The 23,327-nt window shown below is 42.3% G+C and overlaps 1 protein-coding gene and 1 pseudogene across 1 annotated transcript in view; both read right to left on the bottom strand.

Annotated features, from left to right (window-relative positions):
- Positions 1–23,327, bottom strand: part of ccdc125 (coiled-coil domain containing 125) — a 67,682-nt gene that overhangs the window by 22,116 nt on the left and 22,239 nt on the right. The window contains exons 8-9 of the mRNA XM_070965365.1: positions 22,334–22,446; positions 21,955–22,059 (exon numbers count right to left, since the gene is read on the bottom strand). Coding sequence (XP_070821466.1) covers positions 21,955–22,059; positions 22,334–22,446 — 218 coding nt within the window. The remainder of the gene's footprint in view (positions 1–21,954; positions 22,060–22,333; positions 22,447–23,327) is intronic.
- LOC139332109 (uncharacterized) lies at positions 8,103–19,665 on the bottom strand (annotated as a pseudogene).

Raw genomic sequence — 23,327 nt, 5'->3', positions numbered from 1 at the left:
GACTTATGCTGTCAGTAGAATGAGAGCTGAAAGTTTTGTTACTTGGATCTGTTGTGAACTTCTCTTTCAAAACCAAGTGGTTGGGACACGGACTGAAGTGAGAGTGGCGTCCATTCTCCAAAACATGAGTCCGGTATGTGTTGGCTCCCTTGGGCCTGTGTGCTGCACCTAAACAAACTTCTCCAACTACAACCCAGCCGAGGTCAAGTTTTTGGGCATACGGGGTGTTATTCGGTCCATTGCGCTGATCTCTCACCTTGTGGACCTGCAAGACATCCCGGCCAAGGAGCAGCAGAATCTGTGCATCGGGGTCGAGCTCAGGGATCAGGTGAGGGATGGATGCAAGGTGGGAGTGATGTTCTGCAGCTGCAGGAGTAGGTATTTCTGACCTGTCATCTGGAATATGGTTGCACTCAATAAGAGTGGGAAGAGGCACGCTGAGACTTCCATCCAGTGGCTGAGCGATGAAGCCACTTCCTCTTCTTCCTGACATCTCTGTAACTCCAGCACAGGTGCGAAGAGTGTAGGGAGAGTCTGAGCCTGCACGGCTGAACAAGTCAAAGAACTCAGTCCGAGCAAGAGACCTGTTACTCTGATCATGGAGTACAGCGTAGACCTTTTCTGATCTGTTTGGTTGCTCACTTGAATGCACCTTTATGAGGCAGATTTTTGAGCAGGAGCGGGATGTGTTGGCTTCTCCACACACGTCTGTGCATTTAGAAGTTATTTCAGAAGATCCTTCTTGCTTTTCCTCCCCGCCATGCTCTGAATCTGGCTCTTTGACAGTCCATGGAGCTGGTCCTGGGTGAAGAGCTGTCACATGTTTATCAGTTTGACATTCTTTGCACTCAATGACTGTTTTGCAGTCCTTAGCCATGTGATCAGTTGATGCACAGCACCTGAAACAAACCCCACTCTCCTTAAGAAAGGCTTTGCGTTCTTCCATTGTCTTAGCCCGGAAAGCTCTGCATCGCTTGTTGACATCCAGGTTACTGCTTTTACTTGTGGTCTCCGTAGGTTTTGTGGTAGCTATTGTTGTGATCTCTGTTTTGTGTGATGATACTTGACCTCTTGATGAAGCATAACTCTTCACAGGGTTACCTGACTTCACCGCTATCGTGCTAGATGAGCTTAGTGTGAAACTTGGGTCATTACGGATTTGAGCTTCCCTGACGACAAAATCCACAAAGAATGAGAACGGTGGAAACTGGACTTGGTTCTGCATCTTGTACATGCTACCTTGTGACATCCATTTCTCCTGAAGTGCATACGCCAGTTTCTCAACTATTGGGTTAACACCTCGGGATGTATCCAAATAGACAAGTCCAGGTAAGTAACCTTCTAGCTTTGCTGACTCCAGTTCCCTCAGCAAATCACCAAGTTCTCTTAATCTGAGGGGGTTTTTATTTCCTACCCTCGGGAACCTCTCAAGCTTGTCCAAAAGAGCCTTCTCTATTGTTTCAGGTGAACCATAGCACTCATCCAGACAGATCCGGGCCATTCTGAGCCCAGCCACAGGGTCGCTAACATGAACGGCTCTGATTCTTCTGACCTGTTCTGATGACTGAGGACCCAACCACTTAACCAGAAGGTCAAGTTCTTCACTGCAGGTAAGTCTCAATCCTTGTATGGCATTTGTAAAGGTTGATTTCCATCCCCAGTAATTGTCTGGTCGGTCATCGAACTTGACCATTCCAGATGCCATGATGATGTCGAGCCATGTGAGTAACAAAGTCGTTCATACCAGTGGGGTCTGACCCATGTGGTTGTGGCGTCTGCGTCGCAAGTGGGGTTGTGTGTTCGCGAGGTCCCTTCATGGGAGACTGCGTCTTTGTTGGACATTGAGAGGTTGGTTGATTCTTGCTTTGTGCTGCAGAGAAGCAGTTGCGGTGCATGGCAGGTGTAGGAGTGATGTGCAAACCATCTCCAGTCACGAGAGTGGGGTTATGTTTGCTGCCATGATGTGACGGAGATTGAGGGCCTTCATGTTCGTTAACAGGTGCAGCGTTAACTCCAGAATGGGACAGTGATTGGTGACTAGGCTGGATTCCAGAGTGACATTCAACGTAGTCACTTGTTCTCTTCTCTCTGGACTCGTGGAATAGCTGCAATGTTCAGTGAGCCTGCTTCAGATTCCAGTTGTGCAACAGCTGCTTCCAGAATCTCTGCCTCAGCTTCTGCAGCAGCAACCTCTTTTTCTTGCTTCAGTGCGTTTAAAGCTACCTCCTCCACCTTAAGCTGAGCCTTTTCGACCATGAGCTCAGTTTCTTTTTTAACAAAGACCGAGCGAGCACGTGCTGCCTCTGCTCTGGCACGTGCTTTAGCTGCTACTAAACCAGCTGAAGATTTGCTAGAACTAGAAGATGAAGTAACAACTGACCTGGTCACATGCGAGTTAACAGATGGTGGTCGGGCTGGAGCATTCTGCTGTTCCTTCGTATTTCCGTTATTGTCCATCTTGTATGCTGACGTGTGCAGTGGACGTAGAGCTTGTGTTTTTCCTGCTGTGTTGGGCCCACCGTGATGCTGTTTTTTCACTATTCTGTCCCCTGCGTGCGTGGCTTCACGGAGTGACAGATAGCTAAACACTTAGTTGCTGGAAAAGTGAAAGATGACTCAGACGTATAGTAAGTTGAAGTCCGTTTACTGAAGATCTTTGTCACCGCGACAATGCCAGGAACAATCTTTCTTGTGAAAAAACAAAGCTTCTCCAGGGCTCAACAGCGACGGATGCAAAAGATTACAAGTCATAAGCACATTGTCATACAGGAACAAACAAGATGGCTGCTCTCATCTGAGCACCTGATCACATCACCATGGTAAGGTAAGCCAAGGACTTTCAAAATAAAAGAGCACCATAAAGAGCAAGAAACAATGTAGAGCAACATCACACTGTCCAAAGAAGACATGGAAAAACTTGTTCATGCATTCATTTTCAGTAGGTTGGACTATTGCAATAGAATCTTTACTGGCTTAAACAAAAAAACAATTAGGCAACTACAGCTGATCCAAAATGCTGCTGCACGAGTCCTTACAAACACCAGAAAAATGGACCATATCACACCAGTCCTCAGATTACTATATTGGCTTCCTGTGAGTCAAAGAATAGACTTTAAAATCTTACTATTGTTTTACAAAACATTAAATGCTCTAGGACCAAAATATATTCTAGATTTATTAACCCCATATGAAGTATCCAGACCTCTCAGGTCATCAGGGACAGGTCTATTATGTGTTCCCAGAATCAGAACCAAACAAAGTGAAGCAGCTTTCAGTTGTTATGCTCCTCACCTGTGGAACATTCTCCCTGCACCAACTGTCAGCTCATTTAAATCTGGGTTGAAAACATTATTATTTGCTAAAGCTTTTACTTAAAGTAAATATATCTGCTCAATTATTTTAATCATTCTAAATGCTAAATTATTGTCTTTTACTGGCTTCTGTTTTCAATTTTCCTTTCGATGTATTTTATTTTTGTTTTTCTATTCTCTATTTCTTTGAAATGTATGATTTTAATGTATTTTTATGTTTCTGTGAAGCACTTTGAATTGCCTGGTGTATGAATTGTGCTATACAAATAAATCTGCCTTGCCTTTAACATCTATCTCTCTATCTATGTATCTCTACCCCCCCCCCCCCCCCCCCCCTATATAGATAGTTTTTTGTTTTGTTTTTTTCTCAACATTAAATTCATACATGCACTCTGAAGTTGAAGGTGAAGTCCGTTTGTCTCCATGTGCACCATGTGCATCTGCAATACTGCTCTGCATGTTCAATTCAATTCAATTCAATTCAATTCAATTCAATTCAATTCAATTCAATTCTATCTGTTGTTGAGACAAAAGAAAAAAAGATGGACTTTTTACCGTTTGGTTATGTATTTCTTTAGCTTAGTCAAATTAACCTATTTAAGTGCTTAAACTCCTAATTGGGCATGCTGCTGCAGAGCAATACAGAGTAGAGTAGGGAGCTGCAGTCAGAGAGCATGCAGCAGCAGACAGAGCAAAGCGGAGGAGACAACTGAGACGCTATTGATCAGTATGTTTTGTTTATAAAATTAAATCAAATCTATCATTTTCTAAACTAAGCAAATGTAACTTTACTTGCATTCATCGATTTTTTTAAGTTAAAAATAGCATGTTTAATCTCTTTCATTGTAAGCATGGTTTCATGTGAAGTAAGAAAATTTAAATTCAGTTCAATTGGCAATGATTAAAAATAAAAATAAGCCCAGTGGTTAAGAGGGTTAAGTTAAAAGTGTAACCTAAAAGGGATGAATAGTTGATTTAAAAAGACTTTAACGCTAAAAAAAGCACAAATTATTAAGCATTTCATTTAACTCAGCTGTGAAATTACTCTGAATTAAGAATAACAGAGACAGACAGACAGACAGACAGACAGACAGACAGACAGACAGACAGACAGACAGACAGACGTGCAATCGCAGTAAAAGTGACAGTGGATGTAATAATAGTAGTAGCAGTTGCAGTGGATGTCAGGCAGGGCCATGGCAGGAAATGTAGCTGCAATCCACAATCCAGATTCAGCTACTATCCATGGGAACCTGTGAGACAACAAAGCACAGACTCCTGCGAAGAAGCTAAATTAGTAACATGCTGTGGTAGGACATGAAAGCATGCAGATGGAGAAGGAGAGAAGGACAGAGGAGCTTGGTGTATCTTTGGAGGTCCCCTGACAGTCTAATGCTATAGCAGCATAACTAGAGGCTGGTCCAGGACAGGCCTGAGCCAGCCCTAACTATAAGATTCATCAATAAGGAAAGTTTTAAGCCTACTCTTCAATGTAGAGACAGTGACTGTGTCCTGAACAAAGACTGGAAAATGGTTCCACAGGAGAGGAGCTTGATAGCTCAATGCTCTGGCTCCTGTTCTGCTTTTGGAGAATTCAGAAACCATAAGTAAGCCTGCATTCTGTGAACTCAGTGTTCTAGTGCAGTAATAAGGTACTTTGAGCTCTTTAAGATGAGATGGTGCCTGATCATTTACGCTTTGTAAGTAAGGAGAAGGATTTTAAATTCTATTCTACATTTTACAGGGAGCCAGTAAAGAGTGGCTGACATTGGAGAAATATGATCTCGCTTCCTTGTTTTTGTCAGAACAAGTGCTGCAGTGTTCTGGAACAACTGGAGAATATTCAGTAATGAATTTGGGCAGCCTGATAGTAAGGAATTGCAATAATCCAACCTGGAAGTTACAAATGCATGGACTAGTTTTTCCGCATCATTTTGAGATAGGATCATGTCCTGATCAAGGATTCTTTGGATTCTGGAGGCCAGCACAATGCCACCCATAACTGCTATGCCATCAGAAAGTGAGTTTCAAAAGTGTTTAGGGCCTAGTACTATAACTTCAGTTTTGTCCAAGTTTAGCATCAGAAAATTGCAGGTCATCCAGGTCTTTATGTCCTGAAGACATGCTTGTATCATATTTAACTGATTGGTTTCTTCTGGCTTCATTGATAAATATTGGTGGGTATCATCTGCATAGCAATGAAAATTTATTGAGTGCTTCCTGATAATCTTCCCTAAAGGAAGCATATATAAGTTGAATACAACTGGTCCAGGCACAGAACCCTGTGAAACTCCATAGTTGACTTTAGTGAGCACAGAGGAATCCTCATTAACCTGCACAAACTGAGAGCAATCTAAAAAGTAGAATTTAAACCATCTTAGCACAGTTCCCCTAATGCCAATGAAGTGTTCTTCTGCAATAGGATACCATGCTCGATGGTCTTGAATGCAGTACCAAGATCTAATAAGACTAGTACAGAGACAAGTCCTTTATCTGATGCAATTAGAAGGTCATGTGTAACTTTAACCAGTGCTGTCTCTGTGCTATGATGCACTCTAAATACTGAAGAAATCCTCAAATTACCTTTTGTTATTTAGAAAGTCACACAGCTGATAAGCAACTGCTTTCTCAAGAAATTTAAGAGAAAGTGAAGTTTGGATATTGGTCTATAGTTGGCTAAAACCCCTGGATCAAGACTTGGCTTTTTAAGTAGAGGATTTATTGCAGCTACTTTAAAGGACTGTTGTTCGTAGCCTGTTAAAGACACATTGATCATGTCTAATGAGCTAAGCAGCTAGAATACAGGTTGATGATTTTGATGATGAAAATATTGAAATTAGTTGGTGAAGGACAACAGGTGAAAAACAGTCTATGGTTTCTCTGTTTGAAGACAAAACAGTACCTGTTGATGGTAGGGGCAGATAAATTCTGTAATAGTAAGAAGAAGCTCATGAAGTCAGTACTGTTCAGAGCTAAAGGAATACAGGACAGTTTAGGACAGTAATGTCTGTTCAGACTGTATTCCAGGAGAACTTTCTCCTTACAAATGAGAGTTAGCAGTTTCAAAAATTCAGTTACCTCCTTGTCAATAAACAGTGCTGCAGTTCAACCTTTCTTTTAAGTTTAGAAAGACATATTATTGAAAAAACTGTCTCATAGACCAACTGTCCTCCAGCAGTACTTTGAGAGCATTGTAGGCCAGAAGGGTCATCAATATGAATTGACTCTACAGAGACCATAAATGTGACCCGCCATGAGAAAACAGCAACAAGTCGGCCCAGCGCAAGTTGTGTAAGCAACGAAAAATGGATTTTTTTCAAAAATTAGTGATTTTCGTTTTTTTGCAGAATATGTAAGTTGAAATGAAGAAGCCACTCCATGTTTCAAATAACAGTATTGGGGGCCTTAAAACCATAAACTTTGTATTTGATTATTTGGTTGTTTTCGAGGAAATTCTTGGTCCTAGTTGGGGGTGTGGTGATTCAACAGTAAATTAGCATACTGGCTTTCTTCGGCTATTCATGTGCTTCTGTTCTTTTTTCGGCCAATCAGCTGCATGTTAAGAGGGAACCACATGGCTACTTATGTAGCTTATGGTTATGCCGACAACGATCTCACTTCTGACTCTGAACCTGAGCTCGAAGATGAAACTGAAAAAATCGACAGGAGCGACTGCATTACACTGGAGAACATCCCTGATCGACAGTTGACCTTAGCTGAAGATAAAGACAATGAAGAATACGATGAAGAGTAGTAGTAGTGATGGAGGTGCATGCCGACGCAGCAGCTCCTCTCTGTCCCATTAATGTGGTGTCTACATGTTCGTCTTCGTTGGTGTGTTTGAGTGATTTGATGTTTTCATTGCGCTTGTTTGTCCCAATCTGCACATACAGCTGTGGGACTCTTTTTGACATCGGCAGTTACTCAACCTCGGCCTACTCTGGTGGCCCATTTCGACACTGACCTCCACTACTGCAGCGTGCCCGCAGAGGAAGTGCCATAGGCGGTGCGAAAGGAGGCGGAAGCAGGGAAAGCACAGGGTATCCAGGCTAGGCTAGCAGCGAATCCACACAAGTCAGCTATACCGTCTATCGTAAACTGGGCTATACTGGAAAAACTGGACTATATACACCTTCTGAGATCGACCCACCAGACCGTGAGAGAGTTTTCGTTTTTACGTAAACATGGCTCAGTAACAGCATACCGGACTCCGCCATCCAGCTGGACCGGCTTACATGCTATTGAGCAGACAGACCCGTGGCAGTGGGGTCTGTGTTGAAATCAGAGATGCTTGGTGTCAAGAGGCTGTGGTGACCAAGCCAAGTGGGCTTTGTTCTTCACCCGCTTCAATTTCTCTCTCTCCTACAGACCCAGGTCCAACATCAAACCTGACGTTCTGTCCCAACAGGGGAGGAGACTAATCAAGATCCCACTCTCATCCTACCATCCTCCTGTCTGGTGGCCCCGATCACTTGGGAAATCGAAGAAAGAGTAACAAGCACCGCAGAGAATCAATCCGGTCCAGTACTCGTGCTCTTGAGCTTCTGTATGTCCCCCCTGTGCGGATGTACTCCAGTGGAGCCACGCTTCGAGGCTAACATGCCACCCTGGGGCCTGCCACACCATTGAGGTAATCTGGTGGTCAGCCCTGGAAGGATGTGAGAGGGTTCATCAAAGTGTGCACTGTTTGCAGCCAACAGAAGGTGACACATCGTGCCCCTTCAAGTTACCTCTGGCCTCTTCCAGTTGCACACCACCCTTGAACAGTGGTTCTGATGGTGGCCGACCGGTTCAGAATTTGACTTCCATCTTCATGGGCTCCCAAGGGAAGGGGTCTCCGACCGAGAGCCTCAGATTACGTCCACCTTCTGATGTGAGTTTTGCAGACTCCTGGGAGTGACAATCAACCTCTCTTCTGGGCTTCATCCCCAGACCAATGGGCAGACGGGCAGGATCAATCAAGTCATGGAGGTGGCTCTCCGCTGCATTGCCTCCCAGAATCCCACGTTTTGGTCTCGTCAACTGTTGTGGATGGAGTATGCACACAACTCTCAAATTTGAAGAATGGCTCAATTTCACATTGGAATAATAAAAATACAGTGTCTTTGGCTTACTGCACAGCAATAAAAGAAAGAGTTAAACAGTTTGATGGCCGTTGGAGTGAGGGACCTGCGGAAGTCTCCCTTCTTACAGGCTACCACTGTCTTAATGTTAAATGTGGAATGTGGAATCGGTGTGTACCTATGCTAAAATGATGTCGGACTCCGTAGTTTTCTCTGGACCTCTGCCAAATCTGACCAGTGATGACATGTTTAGCCGCATGTCATCATTCAATGACTGGCTGTCGAGGTGATGTCCAGCGAACGGTGTGGGCTTCATTGATAATTGGCAGACTTTCTGGGGAAGACCTGGTCTGATTAGGAGAGACGGCATCCATCCCACTTTGGAGGGAGCAGATCTCATCTCTAGAAATCTGACTGATTTTATTTATGAACCTAACCCCTGACAACTCAGAGTTGAGACCAGGAGGCAGAGCTGCAGTCCTACAGGCTTCTCTGCGCCTCCATTAGAGCAGTTACCCACCTAACACTCCATAGAGACTGTGTCTGCCCCCCGACCACATAAACTAAGTAAACCAAAAGTACAGAGAAGAGGAGTTAAACATAAGAATCTAATTCAAATTAAAACAACCTCTGCAATAGTACAACAAGATAGGAGAATTAAATGTGGACTCCTTAACATCAGATCTCTGTCCGCTAAAGCTGTTCTAGTAAATGAGTTAATATCAGACCATAATATTGATTTATTTTGTCTGACTGAAACCTGGCTGTGTCCTGAAGAGTATGCGAGCCTGAATGAAGCGACTCCCCCGAGCCATATTAATACTCACATTCCTTGAGGCAGCGGCAGAGGAGGTGGAGTTGCAGCCATTTTTGACTCAAGCCTTTTGATCAACCCTAAACCTAAACTCGACTATAACTCCTTTGAAAGCCTTGTTCTCACTCTTTCTCATGAAAAATGGAAAACAGTGCAGCCAGTTTTATTTGTTATAGTATAACGCTCTCCTCTCTGAATTTATAGCTGAGTTCTCGGAGTTTCTATCAGGTTTAGTCCTTAAAGCAGATAAAGTAATATTGTAGGTGACTTTAATGTACATGTCGACGTTGATAATGACAGCCTTAGCACTGCGTTTATCTCAGTATTAGACTCAGTTGGCTTCCTTCAGAATGTACATGAACCGACTCACTATTTTAACCACACCCTCAACCTTGTTCTGACATATGGCATTGAAATCGAAGACTTAATAGTCTCCTCACAGAATCCTCTTTTATTGGACCATCATTTAATAACTTTTGAATTCATATTACCAGACTACCAGCCAGTAGGCAAAAATTCTTATACCAGACTCCTGTCTGATAGTGCTGTAGCTAAATTTAATGATATGATCCCATCAGTATTTAATTCAATGCTATGTTTCAATACAACAAAGGATTCCTATGCTAACGTTAGTCCCTCCCAGATTGACTACCTGGTTGATCGTGCTACAGGTTCATTGCGTATGACACTTGACTCTGTTGCTCCCCTAAAAAAGAAGAAAATTAAACAGAGGAGGTTAGCTCCATGGTATACTCCTCAAACCCGCAAATTAAAGCAAACTTCACGGAAAATAGAAAGGAAATGGCGTTCTACCAATTTGGAAGAATTTCGGTCCGCCTGGCAAGACAATCTTAAAATATACAGGAAAGCCCTCCGCAGTGCCAGGGCAGCCTATTACTCTGCACTAATAGAGTAAAATAAGAACAATCCCAGGTTTCTCTTCAGTTCTGTAGCCAGGCTGACAGAGAGCCATAATTCTGTTGAATCATGTATTCCTTTAGCTCTGAACAGTAATGACTTCATGAGCTTCTTTAATGGTAAAATTCGAACTATTAAAGACAGAATTCATCGGCTCCTGCCGTCAACAGGTACTGTTTTGTCTTCAAACACAGAAACCGTAGAAACTGTTACTCAGTCTGTCGCAGTTTTAGACTGTTTTACTCCTGTCGACCTTCACCAACTAATTTCAATAATTTCATCATCAAAATCATCAACCTGTATTTTAGATCCTATCCCAACTAAGCTGTTCAAAGAAGTATTACCTCTAATTGACTCTTCAGTATTAGACATGATCAATCTGTCTTTATCAACAGGCTACGTACCACAGTCCAGTAGCTGTGATAAAACCGCTACTTAAAAAGCCTACTCTTCATCCAGGGGTTTTAGCCAACTATAGACCGATATCCAACCTTGGCAGTTGCCAATCAGCTGTGCGACTTTCTAAACAATAATAGTTTATTTGAAGATTTCCAGTCAGGATTTATAGTACATCATAGCACAGAGACAGCACTGGTTTAAGTTACAAATGACCTTCTAATTGCATCTGATAAAGGATTTGTCTCTGTACTAGTCTTATTGGATCTTAGTGCTGCATTTGACACCATTGACCATGGCATCCTATTGCAGACACTGGAACACTTCATTGGCATTAAGGGAACTGCGCTAAGCTGGTTTAAATCCTACTTGTCAGATCGCTCTCAGTTTGTACGCGTTAATGACGACTCCTCTGCGCTCACTAAGGTCAGCTATGGAGTTCCGCAGGGTTCTGTGCTTGGACCAATTCTATTCACCTTATATATGCTTCCTTTAGGTAAGATTATCAGGAAGCACTCAATAAATTTTCATTGCTATGCAGATGATACCCACCAATATTTATCAATGAAGCCAGAAGAAACCAATCAGTTAAATATGATACAAGCATGTCTTCAGGACATAAAGACCTGGATGACCTGCAATTTTCTGATGCTAAACTCAGACAAAACTGAAGTTATAGTAGTAGGCCCTAAACATCTCAGAAAGTCACTTTCTGATGACATAGCAGCGATGGATGACATTGCGCTGGCCTGTAGCACCACTGTAAAGAATCTGGGAGTTATCTTTGACCAAGACATGTCCTTTCACTCCCATGTAAAACAAATTTCAAGGACTGCCTTTTTTCACCTACGTAATATTGCAAAAATCAGGCATATTTTGTCTCAAAATGATGCAGAAAAACTAGTCCTTGCATTCGTAATTTCCAGGCTGGATTATTGCAATTCTTTACTATCAGGCTGCCCAAATTCGTTGCTGAATATTCTCGTCTGACATCCACTGCAACTGCTACTGCTATTATTACATCCACTGTCACTGTTACTGTGATTGCATGTCTGTCTCTCTGTCTGTCTCTCTCTCTTTCTCTCTCTCACTGCATTTCTGTCTGTCTGTCTGTCTGTCTGTCTGTCTGTCTGTCTGTCTGTCTGTCTCACTCTCCCTCTCTTGCTCTCCCTCTCTCACCCAACCGGTCGAGGCAGATGGCCGCCCACCCAGAGTCTGGTTCTGCTCGAGGTTTCTGCCTGTTAAAAGGAAGTTTTTCCTCGCCACTGTCGCCAAGTGCTTGCTCATGGGGGAATTGTTGGTTCTCTGTAGATAAAAGAGCTTGGTCTGTACCAGCTCCATATGGAAAGTGTCCTGAGACAACTTCTGTTGTGATTTGGTGCTATACAAATAAAATTGAATTGAATTGAATTGAATTGAATTGAAATTGAATTCATGCAGAGTGTAAGAGGGGTTGTCCATGATTGGATGTCAGCTTGGCTAACATTCTCCTCTCCCACCTCTACCTCTGTACACCATTGAGGCCCTCCAGGACAGAGCCAGCCCTCAAGACCTGGTTGCAGTAAATGCAGCTGCACAAGCATACACAGCTTGAAACAAACACAGACAGGAAACAAGGCCAGTTTTTCATTCTTAGGTCACATCATCACAGAAGAGGGAATATCCCTCGCTGCAGACAGAGTGAACGCAATACAGACCATTCTAAAGCCAACTACAAAAAAATAAGTGATGAGTTTTCAAGGCATGACACCAAAATTGAAGCTCCCCTAGCAGCAACAGCAGACGGAAAAGTGCTAATGGCTCACCAGAAAGGCAAATTGACACCCAAAGCAGAGGAAGCATTTTTAAATCTGAAAACAACCTTAAGTCCATGCCCACACTAGGACTACCAGACATGACAAAAGCATTCACACAGATGAAGTACATGAAAGAAATGTTTACATGGCTTCAGGTTGGTTGCAGGAACATGGAGGAGTTTTCCTTCGGAAAACACTCCATAGATTTTCATTGCTATGCAGATGATACTCAGCTATATTTATTAATGAAGCCAGACTCATGTGTGTGTTAAGATCCTAGATGACCTGCAATTTGATAAACTTCGACAAAACTGAAGTTATAGTACTAGGCCCCTAAACATTTTAGAAACTCATTTTCTGATGAAATAGCAGTTATGGATAGCATTGCGCTGGCCTCCAGCACCACTGTAAAGAATCTGGGAGTTATTTTTGATCAGGATATGTCCTTTAACTTCCATGTAAAACAAACTTCAAGGACTGCCTTTTTTCACAGGTAAATCCTGTCTCAAAGTGATGTGTGAAGTGAGTTTTTCTGCATCACTTGCATTTGTTACTTCCAGATAGGGTTATTGTAATTCCTTACTATCAGGCTGCCCAAATTTATTGCTAAATATTCTCTAGTTGATCCAGAACACTGCACCACATGTTCTGACAAAAACAAGGAAGAGAGATCATATTTCTCCAATAATACCCACTCTGTACTGGCTCCCTATAAAGTCCAGAATAGAATTTAAAATCCTTCTCCTTACTTACAAAGACATAGAAGGTCAGACACCATCTTATTGTACTTTATTACCCCTACTAGAATACTGCACTCTCAAAATGCAGGTTTACTTATGGTTCCTAAAGTCTTCAAAAGCAGAATTGGAGCCAGAGTCTTTAGCTATCAAGCTCCTCTCCTTTGAAACCATTTCCAGGTAGACATTATCTCTACATTTAAGAGCAGGCTTAAAACTTCTCTTTTTGATGCAGCTTATAATTAGGGCTGGCACAGGCGTGCCTTGGATCAGCCCTAAATTATGCTGCTATAGAATTAGTTGGGGGACTTCCAATGGTACAACGAGCTTCTCTGTCCTTCTCACCCTTTCCACCTGCAAGCTTCCATGTCCTACTTAGGCATATTACTGTACTAAATTAGCTTCTTACCCGGAGTCTTTATACTTTCTTGTCTCACAGGTTCCCGTGGATAGTGGTTGAACCTGGATTGTGGATTATAGCTACGTCTCCTGCCATGGCCCTACCTGACATCCATTGCAACTGCTACAACTATAGTCAGACTTCATTATTATTACACCTATAATACTGTATTGCGTACATATACATATCTGTTACTAATACATACATATATCACACACATAAATATACCATATATATATGTACTATGCTATATCTTCTCTCTTTCTCTCTCTCTAATATTATTTTATTTATATCTTCCTGAGTCATTTTAACAAAGTCATTTTAACATACTCTTCTGAAAATCCTGGGGCTGAAATGTCTTTTTAAAACTTTATCCTAGAAAGGAAAAAGAGCTTTGATTCAGTCACACTATATTCCCACTGCCTAACCTGCGCCTTGGACCATCCCTTAAATAAATACAGCAGTCCTAGCTTATGTTTTTTTGGTTCATTTTACCTTATCTGTGCAAAAACAATGCAGGATGAAAACAGGAAGTGCCTTGTGCAGCCTACCCAACACCAGAAGGACCACTTGAACAGGGGCAAAAAACATTGCTGATATGTGGTAAAAGTTAGTGAGAGCATGGCAGATACAGTCACAAAAATACTGATCAGAAAGATCATTCCATGGTGTGGCATTTTAAACTAAATCAGCAGTGACAATGGTCAATGTTTTGTGAGCCAAGCAATACAACATGTGGGTAAATATTTTGGTATTCACATGATATATCTTCATGCCTACCACCCTCAGACTGGAGGTGCTGTGGAAAGAGAAAATGGTACACTGAAGTGTTGTGAGGAGACAAGACTGAGCTAGACAAAAGCACTCCCACCAGTGCTTATGCAAATGAAGCCAAGAAGGAGGGTCAGAAGTGGACTGATTCCTCAATTGGGGCCCCAGGCAGACATCCACAGACAAGAGTGATGATGAAATGTTGCATTATTGTAATAACCTCTCTTCTACACTTGCAAATGTTCAGACAAGTTAAAAATGCACTCTTGGCAACCAAAAGGAAGCTGCATGACCTGGGACCAGGAGATAGGGTTGTAATATGAGTCGTCAACAGGAGGAACTGGAAGGCTCCATGATACCTTGGCCCATACCAAGTGCTACTGATGACAGAAACAGTTGTAAATATCAGAGAGTACAACTTGGGTTCATGCAAGCCATTGCAAGAGGGTTAAAATCGAGGCTACCCCTTCAACAGTTGACCAAATGCTTAACACACAGTAAGACAACTGAAACTGTCACCAGCTCTGTGCCACTGCCCAGGGAGGGACAAATGATAGCACTAGGAACACTTGTCTTCCACGCTCAAGAAAGGGGCCCAGAGATTAAGGTGAGAGGGTGGGTACTCGCAACAACTGCTGTTTTGACAATGGTCAGAGATGACCATAGCATCCCTTCAGACGACCAGGATGCAGCCTCAGAAGACTGTGCTGGCTAAACACTACTGGCAATATTGGAGGTGTTCCCCCTAATCGGCATCAGAAAACCCTGGCAAAATGCCACCAACCAGCAACAGCCACAATCACATTTGCACAAAATGTTCAGTGGACATTCAGAAACAGGAATTTTAGCATTTTAGCGTCTGTGCCACTGTTCCTGCTTTTTGTAATACTTGCTTGTTGTAATAACTTAATTTCCCTGGTGTGGGATCAATAGAGCCTTAATTTATATTTACGTTTTTTTATTCTCAGTTTTGACGGGCTAAGCTCATCAAAACCTTTATGGCTAGTGAGCATATTATTGTCAAAAGGGGGAAATGTCGTGGAAAATTTTTGCTTGTGCTTGTGTAACCACTTCTTTTTAAGGTATAACTTTCCTTCAGAAAAGACTGCAATCTGACTTAATGATCAGGTCACAGGTCCATCAGCCTCAGCCTCTAATGCCCAGAATATTGGAGCTCAGTGCTATGTCCCTGAAACCAAAGTGTTTGGATTTGAACTGTTTAGCTTTTTTATTTCCTGTTTTATTTTGCAGTCACGCCTTGTGTGTCAAAGTTTATTTTAGTCCTGTGTTTTCCCGCGATTGTGATTGAAGTTTCCCGGCTGTTGAAGCATGCCGCAAAGTGAATGTTAGCATAACCAAAGTTATTTTTGGCAGCGGACCGAGCTGGCCAATGGGGCGATACCAGGTGTCAGACACTCCCAACTTCCAACCAAAGCCTAATTTCCACAGCAGCAGCTGATTAATTTCTCCTGGAAGAATGATGGAATGAGTATTTGGTCTCTTAAACAAACACCTTGTAGACAGTTGGTCCCAGCTTGTTTCAAACAAGCCAATGTTCAACAACCACTTCTCAAAAAAACACGTCTCTACTCCTATCTCTAATTTACCTTGTATAGCTAAGATCTCAAATAAGCCCAGTTACACTCTGATTTCTTCTAGCAAACCAGATGATGTCAAATGTAAAACTGAGGAGGGTAGCTGAAACGGGAGATCAGGAGAAGCAGAGAGCTACAGGAGGAAACTGGAGGAGCATCTTCACACTTCAAAGACTACGTTCACCTCCCCCCTCACCAAAAGACTACTTTACTGTGTCCAATGTGGTAGTTTTTCTGTTTGTTAGTCCCACTTTGTGGTTTCCTTAGTTGGTCTGTTTGTCTGTTCGTGGAGTAGTAGAATTAATGTTTAGGGCTGAATTTGTGTTTTCTTGAACTTTGGGTTTTTGGTTGTATTTAGTGTTTATTGTTTGATTGTAATAAACCGTTTGTGTTTTGAACAGCTCCCTTTGTTTCTCATGCTGTTCGTTTCTGCCTCTTGGGTCCAAATCAAAATTACATTGATTTACTAAACGTAACAATCATCAGCTTTGTCAAATGGTGTGAACTGAATCACCTGCACATAAATGCCAGCAAGACAAAGGAGATGGTGAATGATTTCAGAAGAAAGGTACCACAGACTACACCGGTGAACATCCAAGGCTTGGACATTGAGATTGTGGGGGATAACAAATACCTGGGTGTTCACCTCAACAATAAACTGGACTGGACTAACACCACAGATGTCCTGTAGAGGGGCTGCACGGTGGCGCAGCAGGTAGTGCGCGTGCCTCACAGCACGAAGGTTGTCGGTTCGATCCCCGGGTCAGGCGGGGCCTTTCTGTGTGAAGTTTGCATGTTCTTCCCGTGCATGCGTGGGTTCTCTCCGGGTACTCCGGCTTCCTCCCACAGACCAAAAACATGCTCATTAGGTTAATTGATGACTCTAAATTGTCCGTAGGTGTGAGTGTGAGTGTGAATGGTTGTTTGTCCTTGCATGTGGCCCTGCAATCGGCTGGCGACCGGTTCAGGGTGTACCCCGCCTCTCGCCCATTGTAGCTGGGATAGGCTCCAGCCCCCCGCAACCCCAAAAGGGATAGGCGGTATAGATAATGGATGGATGGATGTCCTGTAGAGGAAGGGCCAAAGCCGTCTCCTTCTGCTAATAAGACTGGGGTCCTTTGGAGTATGTAGGACACTGTTAAAAACATTTTATGACTTTGTGGTGGCATCTGCAATTTTCTACACAGTGGTATGCAAGGGCTGTGGATGCTCTGAGAGGGACAGAAAAAGACTAACCAAACTGCTCAGAGGTGCTGGTTCTGTCCTGGACTGCCCTGTGGATACCATCAAGGAGGTGCGTGAGAGAAGGATGTCAGCCAAGCTGAAATCAATCACTGACAACCCATCCCACCACATGCATGGGACGGTGGGGGCCCTAAGCAGACCTTCAGCAGGAGACTGCTGAATCCACTCTGTAAGAAGGAAAGCAGGTCCGCAGGTCCTTCATTCCAACTGCGATCAGACTCAACTGTAGCATTGTTTAATGCAGCACTGTGTTTACATACTTACTGTTTTGCACTGTCTTGCACTACTGTGTGATTTTACGTTTCAACACCTTGCCATCATGCAATATCTTGTGCAATATTACATATTTTCCTCAATATTACATATTTATCTTTCGTATACTATGTTACATATATGTTTAACTAATGTGTAATAGTGAAAAAAGCTGTACTTAAACCATGTACAATTCTCAATCTTTGCACAATTTTAAATTTTTCCATTAGAACTATTTTTAGATGCCCCCCCACCCCCCTTTTTGCTGCTGCATGTAAAACCCCAATGTTCCTGATGGGGGATTGATAAAGACAATAGAGAATACAGGGCTAGATTCTGAAGACAGTGTGTTGTGAGGGTGGAAGATCATGTTCTTGATGTATCCACCTGAAACATTGCCAGATGTGTGTTCAGAGTGACAAGAGAATCTACCAGTTGGCTGGTGGAGATTAATGCACAAGCAATCCAACCAAATAACATGTATGCAGACATTTATAGGTACAGATTAGAGAGGAAAGCTCAAAAATAGAACTATCCCCCAGCAAAATTATGAAGTTGTGGAAAATCATCAAGAAGTGAATGATGACAACCAATCTTAATATGGCAAACATGCAGCTGCTACAACTATTCCAACACCAGCTTCGATTACCACAGTTCCTACATGTCCAATTATAACCACAGTAAAAACCATTCCGACTTTAATGCCTATGCATGCTCTGAGCATAACTGCCAAGGTACAGCAACTTGAGTCTAGAGAAGGTAGATTCATCCCACAACAGGAATAGCAGCACTTTTTAGACTCCCTGTGTGTGGAATCCAATATCGACTTTTGTACAGATCTCAAAAACATCACGACTATCTGGACTGTTATCCCAAATTTCAATTTTGTGAAAAGTGTGCAGAATTTAAGGTTTTTACAGAATCACATCACAGAATGAGCCACCGACAAACTACAAGCTACATTACCTGGCTGATTATGAGAGTTTTGCTAATGGAGGAATCTCAACAGATCAAAAAGGAGTTTCTGAAGGTAACACTACTGTTAACTGTAAAGTGACTTTGGTAATATCTTGGTTTCCCCAATATGCCAATATGATTCCTATATTCATACGAACACCATTGTGGTATGTACAGTGGGTATGGAAAGTATTCAGACCCCCTTAAATTTTTCACTCTTTGTTATATTGCAGCCATTTGCTAAAATCATTTAAGTTCATTTTTTTCCTCATTAATGTACACACAGCACCCCACATTGACAGAAAAACACAGAATTGTTGACATTTTTGCAGATTTATTAAAAAAGAAAAACTGAAGTATCACATGGTCATAAGTATTCAGACCCTTTGCTCAGTATTTAGTAGAAGCACCCTTTTGAGCTAATACAGCCATGAGTCTTTTTGGGAATGATGCAACAAGTTTTTCACACATGGATTTGGGGATCCTCTGCCATTCCTCCTTGCAGATCCTCTCCAGTTCTGTCAGGTTGGATGGTGAACGTTGATGGACAGCCATTTTCAGGTCTCTTCAGAGATGCTCAATTGGGTTTAAGTCAGGGCTCTGGCTGGGCCATTCAAGAACAGTCACAGAGTTATTCTGAAGCCACTCCTTCGTTATTTTAGCTGTGTGCTTAGGGTCATTGTGTTGTTGGAAGGTGAACCTTCGGCCCAGTCTGAGGTCCTGAGCACTCTGGAGAAGGTTTTCGTCCAGGATATCCCTGTAGTTGGCCGCATTCATCTTTCCTTCGATTGCAACCAGTCGTTCTGTCCCTGCAGCTGAAAAACACTCCCACAGCATGATGCTGCCACCACCATGCTTCAATGTTGGGACTGTATTGGACAGGTGATGAGCAGTGCCTGGTTTTCTCCACACATACCGCTTAGAATTATGGCCAAAAAGTTCTATCTTGGTCTCATCAGACCAGAGAATTTTATTTCTCACCATATTGGAGTCCTTCAGGTGTTTTTTAGCAAACTCCATGCAGGCTTTCATGTGTCTTGTACTGAGGAGAGGCTTCCGTTAGGCCATTCTGCCATAAAGCCGCGACTGGTGGAGGGCTGCAGTGATGGTTGACTTTCTAGAACTTTCTCCCCTCTCCTGACTGCATCTCTGGAGCTCAGCCACAGTGATCTTTGGGTTCTTCTTTAACTCTCTCACCAAGGCTCTTCTTCCCCGATTGCTCAGTTTGGCCGGACGGCCAGCTCTAGGAAGGGTTCGGGTCGTCCCAAACGTCTTCCATTTAAGGATTATGGAGGCCAATGTGCTCTTAGGAACCTTAAGTGCAGCAGAAATTTTTTTGTAACCTTGGCCAGATCTGTGCCTTGCCACAATTCTGTCTCTGAGCTCTTCAGGCAGTTCCTTTGACCTCATGATTCTCATTTGCTCTGACATGCACTGTGCAAGGTCTTGTATAGACAGGTGTGTGGCTTTCCTAATCAAGTCCAATCAGTATAATCAAACACAGCTGGACTCCAATGAAGGTGTAGAACCATCTCAAAGATAATCAGAAGAAGTGGCCAGCACCTGAGTTAAATATATGAGTGTCACAGCAAAGGGTCTGAATACTTATGACCATGTGATATTTCAGTTTTTCTTTTTTAATAAATCTGCAAAAATGTCAACAATTCTGTGTTTTTCTGTCAATATGGGGTGCTGTGTGTACATTAATGAGGAAAAAAAAAAGAAATTAAATGATTTTAGCAAATGGCTGCAATATAACAAAGAGTGAAAAATTTAAGGGGGTCTGAATACTTTCCGTACCCACTGTAAATCCAGTGGCATTAAATGAGTGAGAATATAGCTATGACCATTTTCTGTTTAATTAGCTAAATGAACAAACATATGCCATTGCAGATAGTTATTGGATGTGTGGAGATAATATTTTGCTAAATGTTTTGCCATTTCAATGGATTGGACTTGCATTAGCGCAAATGAGACTGCCTGTGTTTGTGTTATATAATGCAGTGAGTGATGTAATTAAGGTTGAGGAAACATCAGATGGGAGTCACAGACAGAAAAGGCAGTGTTTATCTGATGACAATGTTTACTTAAACAGCATTAACAGGGCCTACTGGAATTGCGGATTAGTTTAAAGCACAACATGAGGTTAGAGCTAGATTGGAATCCATACTTCAACGAAATGTTAACTGGAGCAATTACATCTTCTACAATCAGCAGAGATTCATAAATTACACAGTGAGGTTCTCAAGGCATTAGGGGAACGACTGCATGAAACAAGTAGGGGTGGCATGGCAGAATAAACAAGCATCAGATTGGATTTTGGCTAAGAAGAGAGGAGTATGTCTGGGAAATATTGCTCTATCTTTATCCCTGACAATACTGCATCTAATTGAGCATTTTCAGTTGTTATGAAAAAAAACAACAACAACAACAAAAAAAAACTGCAGAGCTTGAGACAAGAGCTTGCTTGAATGCTGGCAGGCCTGGTTTGGCTAGACCAAATTTGGGGAAAATGTGGAGCACTGTTAGTTAAGGCAGAGATCAGTGCATTAATAGGTCTGATTATAGTTTTTCTATTGGCGTGTTGTATCTTTTTCATGCTGAGGAGGTAGTGCCTGGGGATTATAAAAAAACGGATGAGTTTTCCAAATGGACAAGACAGGTTTCCAAATGGTCCAGATGATGAACATGTTGCCTGAGCAGTGGCTAAGCTTCACCTCACTCAAACTGAGGAAAGACATCCAGACCTGTTCCCCAATTCCTGTGAAACTGAGCCGTCCTTCTAGAGGCAATATTATTTTTATTCTCTTTTTGTATATAATGCACATATATATAGTTGTTGACCAGCTTTTAGCACAACAGAGAGATTTACAACACAGGCCTGGTGGAATTAACAGGGTCCAAAAGGACACAGGACAAATGGTGATCAAAATCTCAAATAAGTTTCATTCTAAAAAGGAAAGCAGTAAGACCTCACCTCTGATTGATATTGACTGTTTGCTTCCCCAGGGAAGGTAACATCAAAAGAACTGGAAGCATCACCGAGGTGTGAACTCTCTCTCTCTCACCACAGACTAATTACACACTTACATACAATCATGTCACCCCTCCTTTATGGGCCTAAAGCTGGAGGGGGTAGATAGATAAGACAATGATTGTAAATCAAGTACCTATCCTTTTAATGCACTTTGGAATTAAGAGAACTAAAATGTTTTATTTCTCTGCAACAAGGTATTGATATCTAGTCAAGAGTCTCATGAAGAAAATCATTTACATGTTTATTACATTACCATACCCTGAATGCTCAGCATTCCCTGAGGATATAAAGAGCTGATGTCTTTTTCTTTTTTGTTCTTTTTATTCTCTTTTCTTTTTAGCTTACTACATTTTTATTCTCTTTTTTTAACACCTGGAGCCAAGAGATGAAGATCAATTTAATCAAAAGGTCATGATATTTGATGTAAGACCAATGAAGTGGATTTACTCTATTTCTTTAGTTATTAACTTTCCTCTTTGGAATTATTACTTATTTATTTTCCTCATTCATTATTCTATTTTCCTCAATTGAGTGCAAAATCAATAGATGATAATTTCCCTACGAAAGACTGGTGTTACATTATGAACAACAATGATGGTTTGAGAGCAAAATGAAGAAAAGGATAGAGCTTGGCACAGATTATGTGGTTGGATGCAGTTTACCTCCTGTTGCAGCTGGATGAGCTGCTTCCTGCTGGCAGCAGCAGTCCGACTGCATGGGCAAGCTTCACCAACACCAAGACACTGACAGGCCCCCAAGACTGCCATCTTAGAAATGATGAAATTTGGATGACATTTGTTAGAGAATATAGTATATAGGTATAAGAGTGACTTAGCAGGTTACTCTGGTCCCAATGCATTTATATACTGTCATATATAAATGTATGCAGATGAATGTGCTGCTGACAGTGACTTTGAAAATAAGATGTGCTCAGTAGTTTGGACATAGAGAGTGTCTGAATGTAAAGCCTTTGTCCATGTTCTCACAACTTTGAATGTCCTTCTTTCTGTCTCTCTCTAATATTGATTAGTGCTCTCTCACCTCCAGAACGCTTGCATCTCTCTCTGGACTGTATTGAGGTTTGGTTCCTTGGTAAGCTGTCTGCTCCTTCACATTCAAGATGGAGAGAAGCTCCAAGCACTGCTGACTTAGAGCTGTAAACAACACAATTTTTGCGATAACGACTAAACCAATTCCATTTGCTGACAAAAATGTGTTTGAAGCCAGGACAGTGAGATGTGGTTAAAAGGTCGAGAAAAAGTTTGTATCTGGACTTTAGGTTAATTTGATTCAGACTTTTTGCATGAACACTGGGAGAACATGCAAACTCCACACAGAAAGGCCCCTTACCTGGGGGTATCCTCCATATAAAAACCCCCACTCAAAACATGCAAGAAGATCACCACCTGACCAATGGTGACAGGAAGGAACTGGGTCCCCGGGCACCACTGTCGACTGGCAGCCCACCGCTCCAGGTCTGCCACGGAGGAAGGACTACCAAGATGGGTCAAACGCGGAGGAATAAATTTCACAGAAGCATGGCGTGTGCATGTAATGCATGTGGTTGTGTGGAGTGATCAATGAAGTATGTCTCTTCTTCTCTTCTTCTTCTTAAGACTTAAAAAAAGTAGACCGTATGTGCAATACTGCAGTAGTGCAATTAATATGTAAAATATTGGGGTTTGTGAGGTTGGTGGATTAACTGTTTAAGTTGCTATTGTACAGTGTGATGGTTCATGGCAGGAATGATTTCCAGAAGCGGTCCTTGTGACAGGAGAGCTGGAGCAGTCTATTGGAGAAGGAGTTCCACTGTCTGTTCATGTGGTGGTGAAGAGGATGTTCAGGGTTGTCCATTATGGATAACAGTCTGCCCAGTATCCTCCTCTCCACTACCTCCTCAGAAGTGTGTAGTTTGCAACCAATAACAGAGCCGGCCTTCCTGTCAATGTGTTCAGTCTGTTTGTGTCGCCGGCTCTGATGCTGCTCCCACAGCACACTGCAGCAAAGAAGAGTGCACTGGCAACAACAGACTAGG

The sequence above is a fragment of the Chaetodon trifascialis genome, chromosome 6 (genome assembly GCF_039877785.1).
Source record: "Chaetodon trifascialis isolate fChaTrf1 chromosome 6, fChaTrf1.hap1, whole genome shotgun sequence".
Classification (NCBI taxonomy): domain Eukaryota; kingdom Metazoa; phylum Chordata; class Actinopteri; order Chaetodontiformes; family Chaetodontidae; genus Chaetodon; species Chaetodon trifascialis.
Note: the sequence above shows the minus strand (reverse complement) of the source record. Positions and strands in the feature narration are given on the sequence as shown.